The sequence below is a fragment of the Scomber scombrus genome, chromosome 4 (genome assembly GCF_963691925.1).
Source record: "Scomber scombrus chromosome 4, fScoSco1.1, whole genome shotgun sequence".
Taxonomy (NCBI): Eukaryota; Metazoa; Chordata; class Actinopteri; order Scombriformes; family Scombridae; genus Scomber; species Scomber scombrus.
Window position 1 is genome coordinate 7,858,927 of NC_084973.1, and position 16,297 is coordinate 7,875,223.

Sequence of the window (16,297 nt, forward strand, 5' to 3'; positions counted from 1 at the left end):
AGATGTTTTGCAACTGCCGTAGGCTGTTCAAGAGGATGAATGCCTTCCCTGGCGTCATCTCTCGGTTGTAATATGTACCTCAAACGACGGCAGAGCGTGTGCAGCTGTTTCTCGGGGCAGTGAAGCCCAAACAAAGAATCGCTCAACCTTTCCCACCTTGAACTTCCATGTGACGAATGTGATGCCCCGCTACCAAGTGAGCGCAGCCTCCTGAGCTGTCCGTGGTGCTGAATAGATCAGTCAGCTGCTCGGGTCTCCACGAGTTGACCTTCTATCCCGGAGCAAAAAAAAAAAAAAAAAAAAAGCATCCTCCTGCAATACACAGTAAGGTGGCAAAGCAGGCCACCACACATGGACAGCTGCTGGGCTTGACTGTGTCAGCCAGACAATATTCTCTTTCATGGCTGTGGCACGCAAAATCAAAACTTTGCTGACCGTCAACATTCTGGTGTTTGTGGGGATTATCTTGTTCTCGGTCTACTGCAGGATCCAGGACAGATCCGAGGAACTCATTCAGATAGGGCGTATTTCTGACCAGAGGCTGCGAGCCAGAAATGGCAAAGTTTCCAACTTGGTGGATAGACAGTCCATACTACAGAGGCTGGAGAGGCTGGAGGATGTGGTCTACAACCAGTTAAACGGTAGGGAATAGTTAAATCATCTTGATAATCTGGCAAAGAGGTCATCATCTTTCCATCAAATTAAAACCATTACAAGCCAAACTGTCTCCCAAAACACAAAAGATAGACGGGCTGCAGCGTACTGAGTTTCCCCGTAAACCTAAAGCATGACTCATGTATATTTTTTCTACAAATGTGTACCTCGTTTATTTGGGAAAGCAGTTGAAAATCACTTCAATTTTACAGATGAAACAATGTCAAACGTCTTGCTCATTTGAGTTCTGCTGTCTTTGAAGCACTAACCCTGCTTGTTTAGAAGCTATGAACCAGGGTGATGTATTATAGTGCAATACTTGCTATATGTGGCTACACCATTTGTGTTGATAGACTTTACTAGACCATTACTTTAACAACCTATCCGACTGTGAAATCTTTAACCCGTAACTGACTTGCTGTAAACTTCACGTAAACTTATGCATTAAGTATTGATGTCTGTCTGTCCTGTATAGAATTAGAGGAGGTCTGCAGCTCTTGTCATTTCACTGGAGGCACCGCTGGTGAAACTGATCAAATTTATCAAGCTGTCTGAGTTTTTTGAAGGAGATTGTAATGTAATAGCTCTATAACAGAATGACAGACTTGTATTTCATTACATGGCCATTAGTCTGTGGGGCAGATTAAGTCTCCTCAGCAGGTTGCATATGACCAATGCATGATTATTTTCTGCTGTGAGATTCACATGATAAAAAACAGATTTGTTTGGCATTATTTTGGCATTGTTTTGGCATTATTTGCATAGTTGACAAAATTGACTTGTAATACTTATAATGTTTTTTTTTATAACCAGTCCTATGGGCTTATGGAAGCATTTAATACATTTGTAACTGATAATCATCCCTAAATTCATTTTAAAGTCACATCAAGCTCCATACTGCTATGGGTTGCATCAAAAGCATATTTATTCAGTTTAATGTTTACACTTACAGTACCAGTCAAACATTTGAATACACTTTCCCATTTACTTGAATAAGAAAGTGTATCCAAACCTTTGACTTGAAATGTATACATATAAAAATACATACATTATACAAACAAGTTATTGGTGAGTCAGTGAGGCAATAATAATAATGCATGCAAATAACAGCCTTTTTCTACCAAGAACTGTGACCTCTTTTTGTAATATTGTGTGCTGAATTTCTGTGTAATAATATCGGTTTAAGAGTGAAATAACATCTTGAAAATTCATTCAAAATCAAAAAATGTGTATGATCTATGTAGCTGAAGGTTCTCCCAGACTCCAGCGCAGGTCATCTTTGCAATGAAAGAAACACATTCTTGAAATGTGAATGTATTTGTGACTGCACAGTGCTCACTCACAGGATATATTGAGGCTAAGTGAGATCGCAAGTAAAATGTTCTCACGCTGCTGTGACTGTCTCAGTGGCATACTTCAGTGTCTCCATGTTCAATGAGAATATCACAGAAGTGTTTTACGACCTTACAGCACAAACAGATCATAATGTATCTGCAGGGGGTTGATAGACTTACTGATAAATAGAAGCAAGTCAGTGATTATTCCACTAGGTGCCACATTTCTACCTTCTAAAAAGTATGTTCCATCCCAAACTCTGATTTGGAATAAAACTCCTCAATCACAGGTATTTCAACTAATTCCTAATACTCCAAACCTCCCACCTACTCACATTTAGATCTCCTAAGTGATGCAGGACATGTTTTGAGCAGGTGACATTTCATCAATGAAAGCTACAATGTCTTGTTCTACATCCAAATAATGAGAAATCAGTGCTGTTATACAATTTTTCATCATGGTGAAATGCTACTGCATTGCAAGGTGTTACTGACTAATTCCTAATCCATCATCATGGTCAATTTTTATTTACTAGCTCACTGTTCTAGGAGATTGTGACTTTATCATTCTTTTAAATTACAGCTACAGCGCAGGTCAGGATGATGGGGTGATTGTGAGGGATGGGGGCTGTGTGGGAGGAGGCAGGTCGTGGTAGTGTTGTTGTATTTCACGCTGTTTACCAGTAGAGGTCACAGATATCTGCAGTACCCCTTTAATTACAGTTCCACTGCCTGAAAGCTATTAATATGGTATTGCAGATTCACAAACATTCAGAAGAAGCAGGTAGGTAAGCTAGGTAATGACTCTGCTTATAATGGATTAGTATATTACAAAAATCCAGAAAAAGTATCTTGACAGCCTGTTTGACTCTTTCCTCAATAGTCAATAGTTAAGGACATTTCACAGCTTCGCGGTGCACAAAGCAGTGCAACTCCGGATTGTTCCTGTTCCTGAGCTTGTTATTATGCCCAAGCTTCAGCAGCTATTTGAGGGTCACTCTGTCACTTTGAGTTATGCTTGGCATCTGGCATCCAGGGAGAAGGCTTTGCCTCTCAAAAAGTACAATGCATCCTCTCAGTCACTTGGTTTATATAGAGACAATGCAGCTGAGCCAGGCAACCCTGTGTCACCGCGGAGGGACAGAAACTCACCTTCTACACAATGATTTTTCAGGGTTAGATCATACAATGGGTTTGTCCCAGTTGAAAATGTGTGCAGATTTTATCAGTTTATCTAATGCCAGTTTTGAATGAGTGGATTTTTAAAACATGGATTTGCAGAATTGTATTTGGTGAAGTGTAATTTGTAATTGACCTTTTATTATTGAGTGCTGACTGAAAGGCATCCACCTCCTCTTCAGCTAGACATACACAGTCAAGAGAGCTGTTTATAGTGTCAGCTGTTTATGTTCGTGAACATCATATCAGCTTCATAATTTATTCTCAAAACTGCCTACTCTGTGCAGCAGAGTTGAGTCCTAGTCGCTGGGACATAATTTGCAGGTCTTTCACAAGTGCAGAGAGTAGCAGCTGATGATGGGCTGAAGCGAGGAACAAGCCGTGAACTACTGTAAGTGCAAAGCTGGCACAGTTTCCTGCCTCGCAGTTAACACAAGCATACAAGTGAATAAAAGCATATTGAACCTAAGTGTGCATCTCAGAGAGCTGGTTACGAAGATGTAAAATTAATTTGATGAATTAGGTCAAATCAGTAATAATTGTGTTCAGTGTTTGGCTGTTGCATTGAAATTCAAATTTAGCTTCACATCACAAAACTGCTGAATTCATTAGTTAAACAAATCAATTTTTATAAGTCAGGCGTTCAATAAATTTACAATTCAGAAACAACCCCTACAGGCATGAATCTCTGTCTACACGATCCAAGTATGAAAAACTGAAAAAGGAATCAACTGCAGTTACATATTTTCTCTTTGACAGCATCAATGTGTACACAGGAAGGAACACAGGCTGGAAACATTTGCTGGCTGCCACAATCCCTCCATGATTTGTCTTGTGTGTTTACGAGCATAATCAATCAACCAATCAAGTTTATTGGTCACATGTAATCCTGCCAGTTCCTGACCATCATGTACCTTCTTCCTGACTGCAGCAGAGAGAAAAGCCCATTATGAGGGAACTTTACAATTATTATGAAATCACAACAAAACTGCAAATTGCATCAACCTCAAATTGTACATTTGTGTTGGGATCCTTAATGATTTTTCTAGCCTTATTCTTGCGGTGCCTGGTGTAAATATCTTCTATTGTATGTTCAGCTGAGCTAAACACTATTGCAGGGCCTTGCAGTCCTGTTGTGTGCTGTTTTTGTGCCAGGCAAACATGTTCCTCGTTAGGAGTCTCTTGATGGTGCGGGAGTAGAAATTCCTCAGTATTTGATGGGATACCCAGAATTTCCTCAAGTGTCCGAGGTGAAACAGTTTCTTTTGCCCTTCTCACCACTGAGTTGCCCAGGTCAGGTCCTTGTTGATGTGGGCACCAAGATATTTGAAGCTGTCTACCCTCTCCACTGAGCACCAGTTGACAATGAGGGGGGTGTAGTTCCTCCCCGCTTCTTTTCAAAGTCTGGGAATTCTGAAGTAGGTTGTTGTCTTGACAACAGCAGGTCAGAATCCTCTACTTCCTTCATTGTTACCTGTGATCAGGTCCACCACAGTTGCGTCATCAGCAAACTTGACAATGGTTCTGGAGTTGAAAGTGACTACACAATTGTGTGTGTACAGGGAGTACAGCCAGGGTTCAAACACAGCCTTGGGGTACTCTGTTGTTAAGGATGAGGGTAGAAGAGGTGTGTCTGCCTACCCCCACCACCTGGGCTCTACCAATCAGGAATCCATGTGCACAGTGAAATGTTTATTCCTGGGTTTTTGAGCTTTGTGGCGAACCTGGAGGGAACTATGGTGTCAAATGCTGAACTAAAGTCAATGGTGTGGAGGATGCATGCTATGGTGTCTTTGGTTGGGATGGTAGGTAAAATATAGTGGGTCCACTGTCCTGGGTAGTAAAGAAGAGATGTAATCAGGCAGGCTGGTCTGGTTTTGTTTTCTTGACCACAGGAATGATGGTAGATTTCTTGAAGCATGTGGGTATCACAGACTGAGCCAAGTACAGGTTGAATATCAGTGTTAACACTGGTGCTAGTTGGTCAGAACAAGATTTGAGGACCCTCACCCCTATAGATGCTGTCTGGTCCTGCCGCTTTTTTGGTGTTCACACACTTGAAAGCCCTCCTGCCATCATGCTGAGAAAGGGTGATAGGTGTGAAAGGTGCACCTACCCATCCATTAACTTCTACTTCAGCTGTTTTTGTTGCTTGCTGCTGATGGCCTCAGAGGGAGCATAAAAGCTGTTTAGCTCACTTGCTAGAGACGCATCAGCACTTTCTTCCTGTATTCCCTTTTTGTCTCCTTTACTGCTCTTCTTAAATTGTAGGCTGCTGCATTAAAATTGTCCATGTTTCCAGACTGCAGCCCTAAATTGTAGGCTGCAGTGCGTATGTTAATGGCAGGATGGTTCTGGTAATCCATGGTTACTGGTTGCGGAATGATTAAACTGTAGTTTTGGGTACAGTTGATTCTGTTGTTTCACAAATTAAATCCACCACAGACTCATTTAATCCATTGATGTCATCGGTGACGTCGACGGTGGTGTCGTGGAATGTGCTCCAGACTGTGTCATGTAGTGCAGGCTGCAGAGCCTCTGATTGGCCTGACCATTTCGTGACCTCTCACGTAACCGTCTCCTTTTTTCTTCTTTTCTGGTATGCAGAAAAAAAGAGTCACTTGATTGAATCGTGCTGTCAGGTATTCCAGGATTTAGCCAAGTTTCAGTGAAGCAAAGGACATTACAGTCCCTGATATCCTGTTGAAAACTGATGCAGGCACAGAGGTCATCTAGTTTATTATCCAATGCCTGTACATTGGCTAGAAGGATGCTTGGCAGAGGAGAACCATTTGGCCGGGGTTGCAGTCAGGGTTTAATCCCTCCATTTTTACCTCAGTATTTCCTCTGATATTGAGATGGATACGGAGAGAGTCTTGCTTGACTATGTGTTTTGAAACATAGCTGGAATTTATAACCTCCAGGAATGAGGAATTTTTCCTCACTGTTTACTCTTTACTGTTTAAATTTGGCCAGTTTTGGCAGGAGGAGACTTTACAAAGTAGTGAGTGGACCATTTCCCTATTTGATGAGTGGCCTGTAGTCATATGTTATCATTGTCCAATATTATTTACAAAAGGTTTAACTAATGTAAAGAGCATACATTTACTGAGCTTAACGGAGAGGCGACTGGATAGGTCTCCACCTTTTGTAGAGGATTAAAAAAAAAAAAAAAGAAGCATATTTTCATATCTGAGGTCACTGACCCTTTTTCTAAATTGTGCACAAACCACAAATTGTCTTCTATGGCCATTGGGAATAACTATGGTGAGAGGAACACTCAATGTGCCAATAACTATTACCATATGAAGTAATTGCCCATTCCCTCTGTTTTTTATTGCCTACCAATGGCATTCCATGGGAGTTGCAGCAAAGTCCAATTAGATTTGAAGGACATAAACAAGTTGGAGAAATCTTCTTTTATGGCCAGCTGATGCAGGCATGCATCAGCAAGAAAACGATGGTCAAGCTTTATCGGCAGTGCATTCTGTGCAGAAATGAGCAACAAGGGTTATCAGCAGCACTGCTCTGTTGTGGATGCCACTGTCTTTGGGTAATCAGATGAAGGGGGTTTTAAGCTTGTTAACAAGCTTATGAAACAGTGCTTTCACCTTAAGTACTGCATTAGTAACGGGAAATATCGTCTCGCAGGTACTTACCTGCTGAAGCCCTGTGACTGGCTTAAACAAATGCTAAACACAAATAAGATTAGCTGTCATTATTCTCGAAGAGATAGAAAGAGATATTTTAAACATCAGAGTTTGACTGATAAGGATTTTGCTATTTTGCCCTTTATAAAGGGCTGATAAGCATTGATTAATGGTTAAAATGCCATTGATAAGAATAACTTTTGGGTTACCAGCTTGTAAAAAAAATCCTCCTTCAGCTAACCCACTGTGGCCTTTATGACCATTTATATCTTCTGGAAAAGTCCTGCAATCCAACCCACCACTGTTGATATACTGGATTATACAGGATTACCAAAAGAACCCGTTATTAATTCATTCATTATTTCAAGTTTCGCTGTCACCATTGGTATGCCTGTCTAGATTTCTGATCATGCGCAGCACATAGTGCTGTTTACAACAATAACTGTGTGAAATTTACCTGCATGATTCCAAGTCACTTATGAAACAATAATTTCAGACAGAGGTAGATTAGGGTCATTTCTATCTGACGGCTGTCCATTTTGCTGACTTTAATGAAAACTGTGCTGGCAGGGTCAAATTTTATCAGCTGTAGCTAGCTAATTAAGCTATTGTTAGCTCAATGAATTGGTTGGAAATGCCAAGGGTGAAGATGCCATCAGGAGAACCAAGAGGTTTACTGGCGGGCAGCTCCGCAAATAGAGCCAACATAGAGAGAAAGAAAGTCAAACAGAGAGGGAGAGAGAAGGTTATGCTGTGCTGTGGTGGTCAGCCTACATGAGTGGACGGCCCAACCCAGTGTGGGGCAACTGTCATCTCCCTCCCTTCTGTTTCTTTCCCCCAGCTGCTCATATTAGGAGACACAACATTGCTTTAACACAGTGACAGAGATAGCAGTGGACTATTGCTGAATCGCCAACAAAGCCAACAAATGTAAAGATGGAGGTGAAAACTCAGAGTAAACATGGTTAAATCCTGAAAAATAGAATCACTGAAATGCTTCAAAATTAAGATGATGGTGAGGTCAAAATAACTCAACAACAACAGGAACACTAGAGATTGCATTTAGTCAGCAGATACTAATATTTAGTTCCATTTTCTGCTCTGGTTTCACAGGAATGTTTATATGCTAATTAAAAGTACTCATAGTATTTTGTCTGTGTGATTAGCTCAGGCTGTTCAATCATGTGAGAAAAGCAGTGAAATTAATTATGTTGGTTGGTTTAGCGAACGGTCAATTGCAAGACTAAGAAGTGTAAAAATAGGTTAGAACAAAAGCATCTAATAAATAAAAAACAACCACATAGTTTTTATTTAAGGAGGTCTTACGGTCAAACTTGAATTGGATTTGCCTCAGATGAAACCTTGTCATAACTTCTCTTTCTTCTACTATCCAGTCACTCGAAGAAGAAATGCTCTAAAAAGGAGCCTCTTAAAAAAACAGATATTGGCTATTAGCAAGTGAATGTTCAGTTTACATGTCTGACCAGCGATGGATGTGTCATTGTTTGAGCTCGGCTGTTGTCCCACAGCTCACAGTCACACTGAAACTCTTGTCATCAGCCATGCATGTCACTCCCGGCCTTCTCCCATTGCGTAGGTGCCGATGGGATGGCAGCCTCACAGGCCCAGCTGCAGCACCAGATACGCTTCTTATCTGTAATGCCCAATTATGGCAAAGAAACCAATGCTGTTTATATGCTAAGCCTGCTGGGGACCTGATGAGAAATGAAAAAAAATGTCATACTCCCTCTCTTCCATGCTGACACACACTTGATGCTGTGACTATATCTTAATGATACACATCGCGGTGCACCTATATGTGGATGTGCAGTGCGCAATGGCAGCTGCAGGGACGCCACATCACATCAGAGCACAATGAAGGGTAGAGGGAGCATGATGAAATGAAATGTATTCCAATAATGATATGTAGATGAGGTGCCGGTCGACAAAACAGTTTCAGAAACAGATAAGAATCAATTCTGCTCAGCCTTAAGGAATCATGATAATGAATTCAGCGGCTCACCTGATAATCAGCAGTCAGCCACAGACAATAATGGCAATTTCAGATGGAGCGAGCCCTTCTCTTATTTACACTGTTGGCCTACAGTCATGCAGTGATCACATTATACCAACGCTTAATGATGACATCCTATGCAGAAGCGGCAGAGGCCACTTTGCCAAGATGGATTATTAATGATGTATATGCATTATCATTGACTTTCTCTGCACTTTGATTGTTTATTCATATTTGCTTGACTTTAACAAGATGAAACTTAGTAAATAATTTGAAAATTTACTTGGGATATAACTGAGCATGAATACATTACTAAGATATGAACTGACGATGCACTCTGAACAGATGTGAACTGCATCTGAATTTGTGCAGGAATATATATTTTTTCAATCCAGGTGATTGTTATTGTCTGTATATCCATAGTTACAGTCTGAACAGGGACTAGTAGTGTTTAATGCAGCCTAAGGTTTCATAAAACTTGCAGTGCAAAGCTGTAGTGTTGAGGTGTAGATAATTATGATCGAAATTCAGTGATGCAGTGTGGTAATTCCTCAAGTTTTGAATCAAATCAAATCAATTTTTGCCAAATTCATTGTTCAGTGCAGGATAAAAAATAGAACACAGATAACAATGTAGTTTAGATAATGTCCAACAACCTCTGGTGTATGCCTACCTACCCCCATCATATATCAGAACACAACCAGCAGCATAGCAAAGCATATATTTTTGTTACACCACTTGTAATTATTAGGGGTAACAATATTCACTAAACTGGTGTGGTTATCACTCTGACACACACATTGATACTGAAAATAAAATTTCAGTTAAATAAAGCACTATTTAGACACAGTCAGTGGTTAAAATCCTGTGTTACAAACTTTTACGAGCCTTTAGAAGAAAAAAAGGACTTTTACTGTAGTTCTGTTTATGCCCAAATAAATTTGGTGTATGAGAATTGTCATGCAAGTTCTCTTACCGCTTAATTTTTGCAAAAGGGCAACAATCTATTGCTAAGAGGTAATTTAGTGTTCTGGTTTTAGCAATTTCTAAATCAGAGTTGTTATCCTTTGTACCCACTGCTGTGCCAGTGCTTGAATTAATGCAGCTCTTCTCCCAGTTCTCAATGTTTCATTATTTTGTTTTGGCCTTTGAAGGCTATAAACCTCTCTGGAACAAGTTATTTTCCTCCTCTTGGAGAGATCGCCGAATCCCCGGCCTCACCATCAATATTTAGAACTCCGCTGCATCACTTTGGACACGCATAAATCCACTCTTGCTCTTAAATCATTCATTAAAAACGGGATCATCTTTGAATTTGAGACTCTATCTTATAAAGGCCAAATCAGACATGTTCTGAAGGTTACTCTATAATTTATAGCTGTTATGGGTTTAATGTATCATGTCAGAGGGATCTGAACAAATGGATTCTGAGGAACGAGTGCAGAGACAGATGTACTCTCGGGCACAATGAGATTCAAACTGGTGCCTGACGTTAAGGATACACATCCAGCTGACGCTTTGGGTAGAAGTGAGGCCTGAGTGGAGGAAGCAGATGTTGGGCTGTAATTGCCTTGTGGTAAAATGATGAAAGTGCTAACGTGCCATGGAGTATGAATCTCACATCGGAAATAGTTCATTAAAGGATATTTTACAGGAAAATACATGGAAATCTTTTTTTTTTTCTTGACTATTTTACTAAGTGGTTCAGTCAAATACTACAAGTATGTTTATAAATCAATATTCACTTTAGTCATTGTCATCTTGTTGTGAGGATGCTGTTTAATCGAGTGCCTCACTGGTGCATACATTTTTAACATGTACAGTCGTATAGGGAATTGAGCTCTTAATCCTTGCAGCGTTCACGCAATGCGTTACCCAAAGACATCAGACATACACGGTCCAATTCTTTCGATCAAGAAATGTATTAAAAGGGTCTATTTATGTTTGGAAAGACATAACGCTGTGTTAAAAAAAGCATTTGGGTTCTCCAATTGATGAATTTATGCATGTTCAACTTTTGTATGACTTTATCCTTCTTCCAAACAAATTTTGCGAGAAGAAAAAAAGTGCATGTAGAAAAAAATTAAAGATTAATCAGAGGCAGGCAGAGCAATTTAACTACCAGGCATAAAAAAAAGGGGTTTCATCTGTGGCTACAAAATAACAGAAACCGACTGAGGATCCACAAATCTTCTAGTTAAAGCTTTTAAACAGCATTGATATGCTGCAGGGCTGTTTTACAGTCAGAAATGCAATGAAAGTCCCCATCATCAGATTGCTTCCCCAGAATCTTTTAACTTATGTCGGAGTGCTATAGACAGCAGAGGATCTGATTTTCAGGCCTTATTATGGGACCTCTCGTCCTATAATAGAATTTCTTTCAATCAGTCAGAGGAAGTGGAAGCCAGGGGAAGCAAAATAACAGTGACCAGAAAACAAAGCTGGCAGGCATTGTCCTGATTCCAAGACTCATGCAGAGACAGAGAGGCCCTCCAGACTCAAGTCTCCGGCTCTGGAGGGTATCTGTGTTATTGTGTGACACGGGCCGCTATGCCAGATGGCTAGTGCATGACGTAAACCCCACCCATACTTGTCAAAATGCCACCATGTTGGCTGGTGCAGGGCATGCTAAATCCCTCTCACGGGAGAAGGCAGTTTGCAACCATTCAGCTCCAATTACAAATCTTCAGTAGCACCCAAGGATTTGAGACCATCCAAATATGGTGATTACTGTGCAGTTCCTGCAGGGGTGAAGCTGTGAGCTGAGCTCTACATTGGTATGCGCTGTTTACTTACTGCGTCCATCTGTTGATATGGAGAACAGACGCAGCTCGATTTTTCTGTGGAGGCCACACTGGAAGCTTGGCTCGCATAACAATTGTCTGACATTATCCTGCAGTTTCATGGAATTATAAATAGTCGAACAATAGTCAAACCAGTAGAGAGTGATATGAGTTAAGCTGACAACATACTCTTTATGAGGCAAACTCTTTAAACTTTATTAGGGAGTGTACAAAATGATAAGGGGTGAAGGTTAGGGCAGAAAGGGGGAAGGGTTATGTATTTTTTCTATTTGGTGAAGGGTGGTGGTCTTAAATTTGTCCATGTGTCCAGATTTTGTTATCTTTATTTTCTTGTCAATTTACTGTCAAAAATGCTGAATGGTTACATTAAAATAGTTCACATCGAAAATTTGCCTTACCTGTATACCATGGATCACAAAGATTTATTGGTCAGTGACTGTGTCTGAGTTTTTTCACTTTATTCTGCATTGTCACACAAGTTAAATGTACAGGATCATATAGAGTTAACTATGATATAATGCATTTTCAGCACAATCCAACTTGTTCTAGTAATTGGTCAAAGTAAAAAAAAGAAAAGTGCTAAAGCCTGTCAGAGCTGTCGGCTGTGCCCCATTAACTTATTCAGTGACAGTGGTTATACAGTACAATACATTATTCATTCAGTTGCTGCCGGTTTTAAAATAGGGAGCAGTCAGAGCGCTTGGTAAACAGGATGCACCATTTGTTATGTTTATCATACATTTTGCTAATTTCACTCAATGTTCAACTTGGACTCTGTAAAAAAAAAGAAGAAGATAATTCCATTAATGTATTAAGCTTGAATTCAGGGTTGTATTGATCAGTTACAAAGAAGGTTGTGAAGGTCCTTGTTTCCTTGTTGATGATTTAGTCATTGGTTTGTGGGAACACACCCATAATCAGATAACTGATGTCAAAGTCAAGGGGAGGATCCAAAACAAATAACCAACAATGCAGGTGATGTCCTTACTTTGAAAACAAAAGTCAATCATGAGATTCAGCCCTACCTTACAGTCTCTTAAAGGTCATGATCAGTGAACAGGTCTTTTTGTCATGAGCCAAGGTTTCCTTTTCGACACTGTACGCCATTTTGTCTTTCCCCTTTTTAAAATGTCACTGTCACAGTATTAAAGTGATGCCCTGTTAAAAATCACAGTCATGAGTCACTTTAATGAGAGCAGAGGGGTATTTTAAGTCCGACACATTAAATCTGGTGCTGAATTTAGTTGTGTCAGACCAAAGAGGCTGAGTGTGATGAGTCTGACCAAGGACTGGCTCTCATTCACCTCTAAGCACATACATAGGCAGGCTGGTGACGCTTCAGGGATGATTTGTGGGTTAACAGGACTGGGATGGATCTAACACTGTTTGAATAGGCACTTCACTATCCACGTGGTGGTACACACTGCTTCTATAATTAGTGGTGTAGAGCCAGTAGGGGATCATTGTAACATCTGGTGGCTCATTGTTGAACTAAAGGTTTCTGTAAAAATCTGTGTTTTTCAAACTGAGTCTCAATTCCACATGGCCAAATTGACATAAACTACAGGGCAATAAAGCTTTATGAGTATTTCTATCAGAAGTGGTTGTGTTAAAACCTCATTTCAATCTAAATGGTTTATCATTCTGTCTATGTATAATGCAGGGAGACCACCCCTAGATGCATAGGTGGATCAAAAGTGATCCAGCTGATCTGTTTTTAAGTTAACATTTAATACATTACATACATTACATACGTTTAATACATTACATTTGTATTTTATCGTAAATGTAATGTATAATTTATATGTATTAATGTGAATGTGAATGTATTAATCTTCTTCTCTCCTGTTAGGGGTTGCCACAGCGGATCATACATTCCCATCTCCTCCTGTCCTCTGCATCTTCCTCCATCATCATGCGAATCACCTGTATGCAGGGGTGTAGCACCAAATTCTGGGCCCCCATACATAAGCCTCCTGAAGGGCCCCACACCCCAGCCTAGACCCACCCCCGCCGACCCCCAAACACACACACTGTAGTCTACCCTTAAGTTGTTTTACTGTGGTTTGTGAATTGTGTTATTTTCAGTTTGAGCTCTCAGTATTGGAGATCGCACGGCCTATTAATGACCCCCAAAGTAGACTATAACACAACTGTTATAATTTACTTCCTAGGTTACTTCAAAAAATTGCTAAGGCTACTTTATAATAATATACAACCACACAAGACTCACCAGTCAGTCAGATTTTACTTTCAAAAGAAATGTAAACCGGTTTCCATAATGCCACACATGGCTTAACATTGCTGTGATGTGATAATGTTAAACTCTGGATCCTTAATAAACAATAAACAGCAAAACAATTCTACATCCAAAAACAAAACATGACTTAATAGTCATTATGACCTCCACTCAAGTCTGCTGTAGAGGATAATGGAGTAGCTGATCCACTTTCTGCCACTGTTTCTGAAAGGGACTTTTGATTGAAAAGCTAAGATTTAGATCTGCTAATGGGTAATGGACATTTGCTGTATTATGTGCTAGGTTACTTATGCCATAAACTAGATTTTTAAATTATTATCAGCATCAATATCATCAATAATAACTGCTAAGCATGTTTTAAAATGAGTAGGCTGCTGTAATAGTTACAAATAGCATTTTATAATAACTGTTATAAGTCTATTTAGCCTTCACCTAAGAGGGCTATTGATTTTTGTGCACTTGGATGTGTTAATGGGTTGTCTCCATTCAAAGCAGTCTCACGCATTTCAAGCAGTTCACACACTCTCACGCCACACCTGACCCCCCCACCCCCCACACAGATTGGGATGCGATCTCACGCCATTCTTGGGAGAGCTGTTTAAAACCTGGTATTTCATCTATCATAATGTGCTTTAACATTTGGGCTGAACTAACCTTTCCTTGAAAAAAACGTTGTAAGCATCTGGTTGCCTACTCTTTGCCTTCTTTCCTTCTCCTCTCTCTCTCCTTTATCTTCTGGCAGCCTGATTTACTCTTTGAGAGAGACATGTTGCTGCATAGAGCACTGTGTAGGAATGAGTCGCTTAACAACCATAGACTGTTTATAAAAAGTTAACAACCGTTAGCGAGTCCTACCAGGCGGAATGAACCATTTTGCATTTTTGCAAGGGGGTGCAGATAGTCTCAGACTATCTTAATTTGATTAAAGCAACCATATTATTGAACTTTCATAGCAACTTTGATTTTATTTTAATATTTATGACGTCGTTTTTTATAACATTTTATAATATGATATTTTTTTATAATATGATATATTTAAACAAAAGCCCAGGGCCCCCCTGTGCTTGGGGCCCTTGTACACCATTCCAATTTCTCCCCCAACTTCGACGCCCGTGCCTGTATGTCTTCCTTCACCATGTCCATAAACCTCCTCTTTGGACTGCCTCTTTTCCACTTGCTGGTAGCTCCATCTTCAGCAACATCCTCCCAATATAACCAGCATCAGAATATGAATTAAAAAAATCTGACACATTTTAGAATCTGAAATAACCCTTACCTTCCCCCTTTCTACCCCAATCTTCATCCCTAATAATTTTTGTGCTGTTCCTCATAAAGTTTAAAGAGTTTGTCTCAACAAAAGGATGTTGTCAGCAACATCATAGTCCAGGGAGACTCCTGCCTGATCTCGTCCGTCAACCTGTCCATCACCATTGCGAACAAGAAAGGGCTCAGAGCCGATCCTTGATGTAATCCCACCTCCACCCTGAACCCATCCGTCACTCCAAATACACACTTCACTACTGTCACACTGCCCTCATATGTATCCTGCACCACTCTTACATACTACTCTGCCAATCCTGACTTCCTCATACAATACCTCACCTCCTCCCTGCACCCTGTCATATGCTTTCCCTAGATCCACAAAGACTCAATGCCAATCCTTCTTCTCCATCCACATTTCCAGAGCAGACATTGCATCTGTTGTGCTTTTTTCTGGCATGGAACCATACTGCTGCTAGCTAATCATCATGTCTCCACTGTTATTTCCCATAACTTCACGCTGTAGTTGATCAACCCGTAGTAACTAAAACCCTGTAACATCACCCTCATTCTTCAAAATCAGTACAAGTACACTTCTTCTTTATTCATCAGGCCTAACCCATAAACCTAACCCTCTCACTTTAAAACATTGTGTTAAACAATTAAGAACTCAGGTATGTCAGCTGGATAAACTGCTTTTCCGCTCTCTATCCTCTTCATAGCCACTCTCACTTCATCCTCGCTAATGCACTTCTTGATTCACAATGCCCACATTATCTCTTTGTTCTCTCTATGTTCTCTTTTTCTTTGTTCATCAGCCCCTCAAAGTAGTCCTTCCACCTTGTCAACACACTCTCCTTGCTCATCAGCACATTTCCATCCTTAATCTCTATCCTCTATTATCCTGCTGCACATTCTTCCTAGATCGGTCGCTTTGTCTAGCCAATTGGTGCCAATAATTGTCTTTTTCTTTAGTGTCTAACCTCTTGCCATGTGCCTTTTCCGTAGTCTTCCCCACCTCTCTCTTCACCTTAGTCCACATCTCCTTGTATTCCTGTCTGTTTTCTTTATCTCTCTGGCTATCCCACCTCTTCTTCACCAACTTCTTCCTCTTAATATTTTACTGTACTTCGTTATTCCAC

At 40.3% G+C, this 16,297-nt stretch overlaps 1 protein-coding gene across 1 annotated transcript in view; it reads left to right on the plus strand.

The window, feature by feature from the left end:
- Window positions 1-400: 400 nt before the first annotated feature.
- The window catches only part of galnt9 (polypeptide N-acetylgalactosaminyltransferase 9), a 91,029-nt gene continuing 75,132 nt past the window's right edge, over window positions 401-16,297 (plus strand). Inside the window, exon 1 of the mRNA XM_062417605.1 lies at window positions 401-641. Coding sequence (XP_062273589.1) covers window positions 401-641 — 241 coding nt within the window. The remainder of the gene's footprint in view (window positions 642-16,297) is intronic.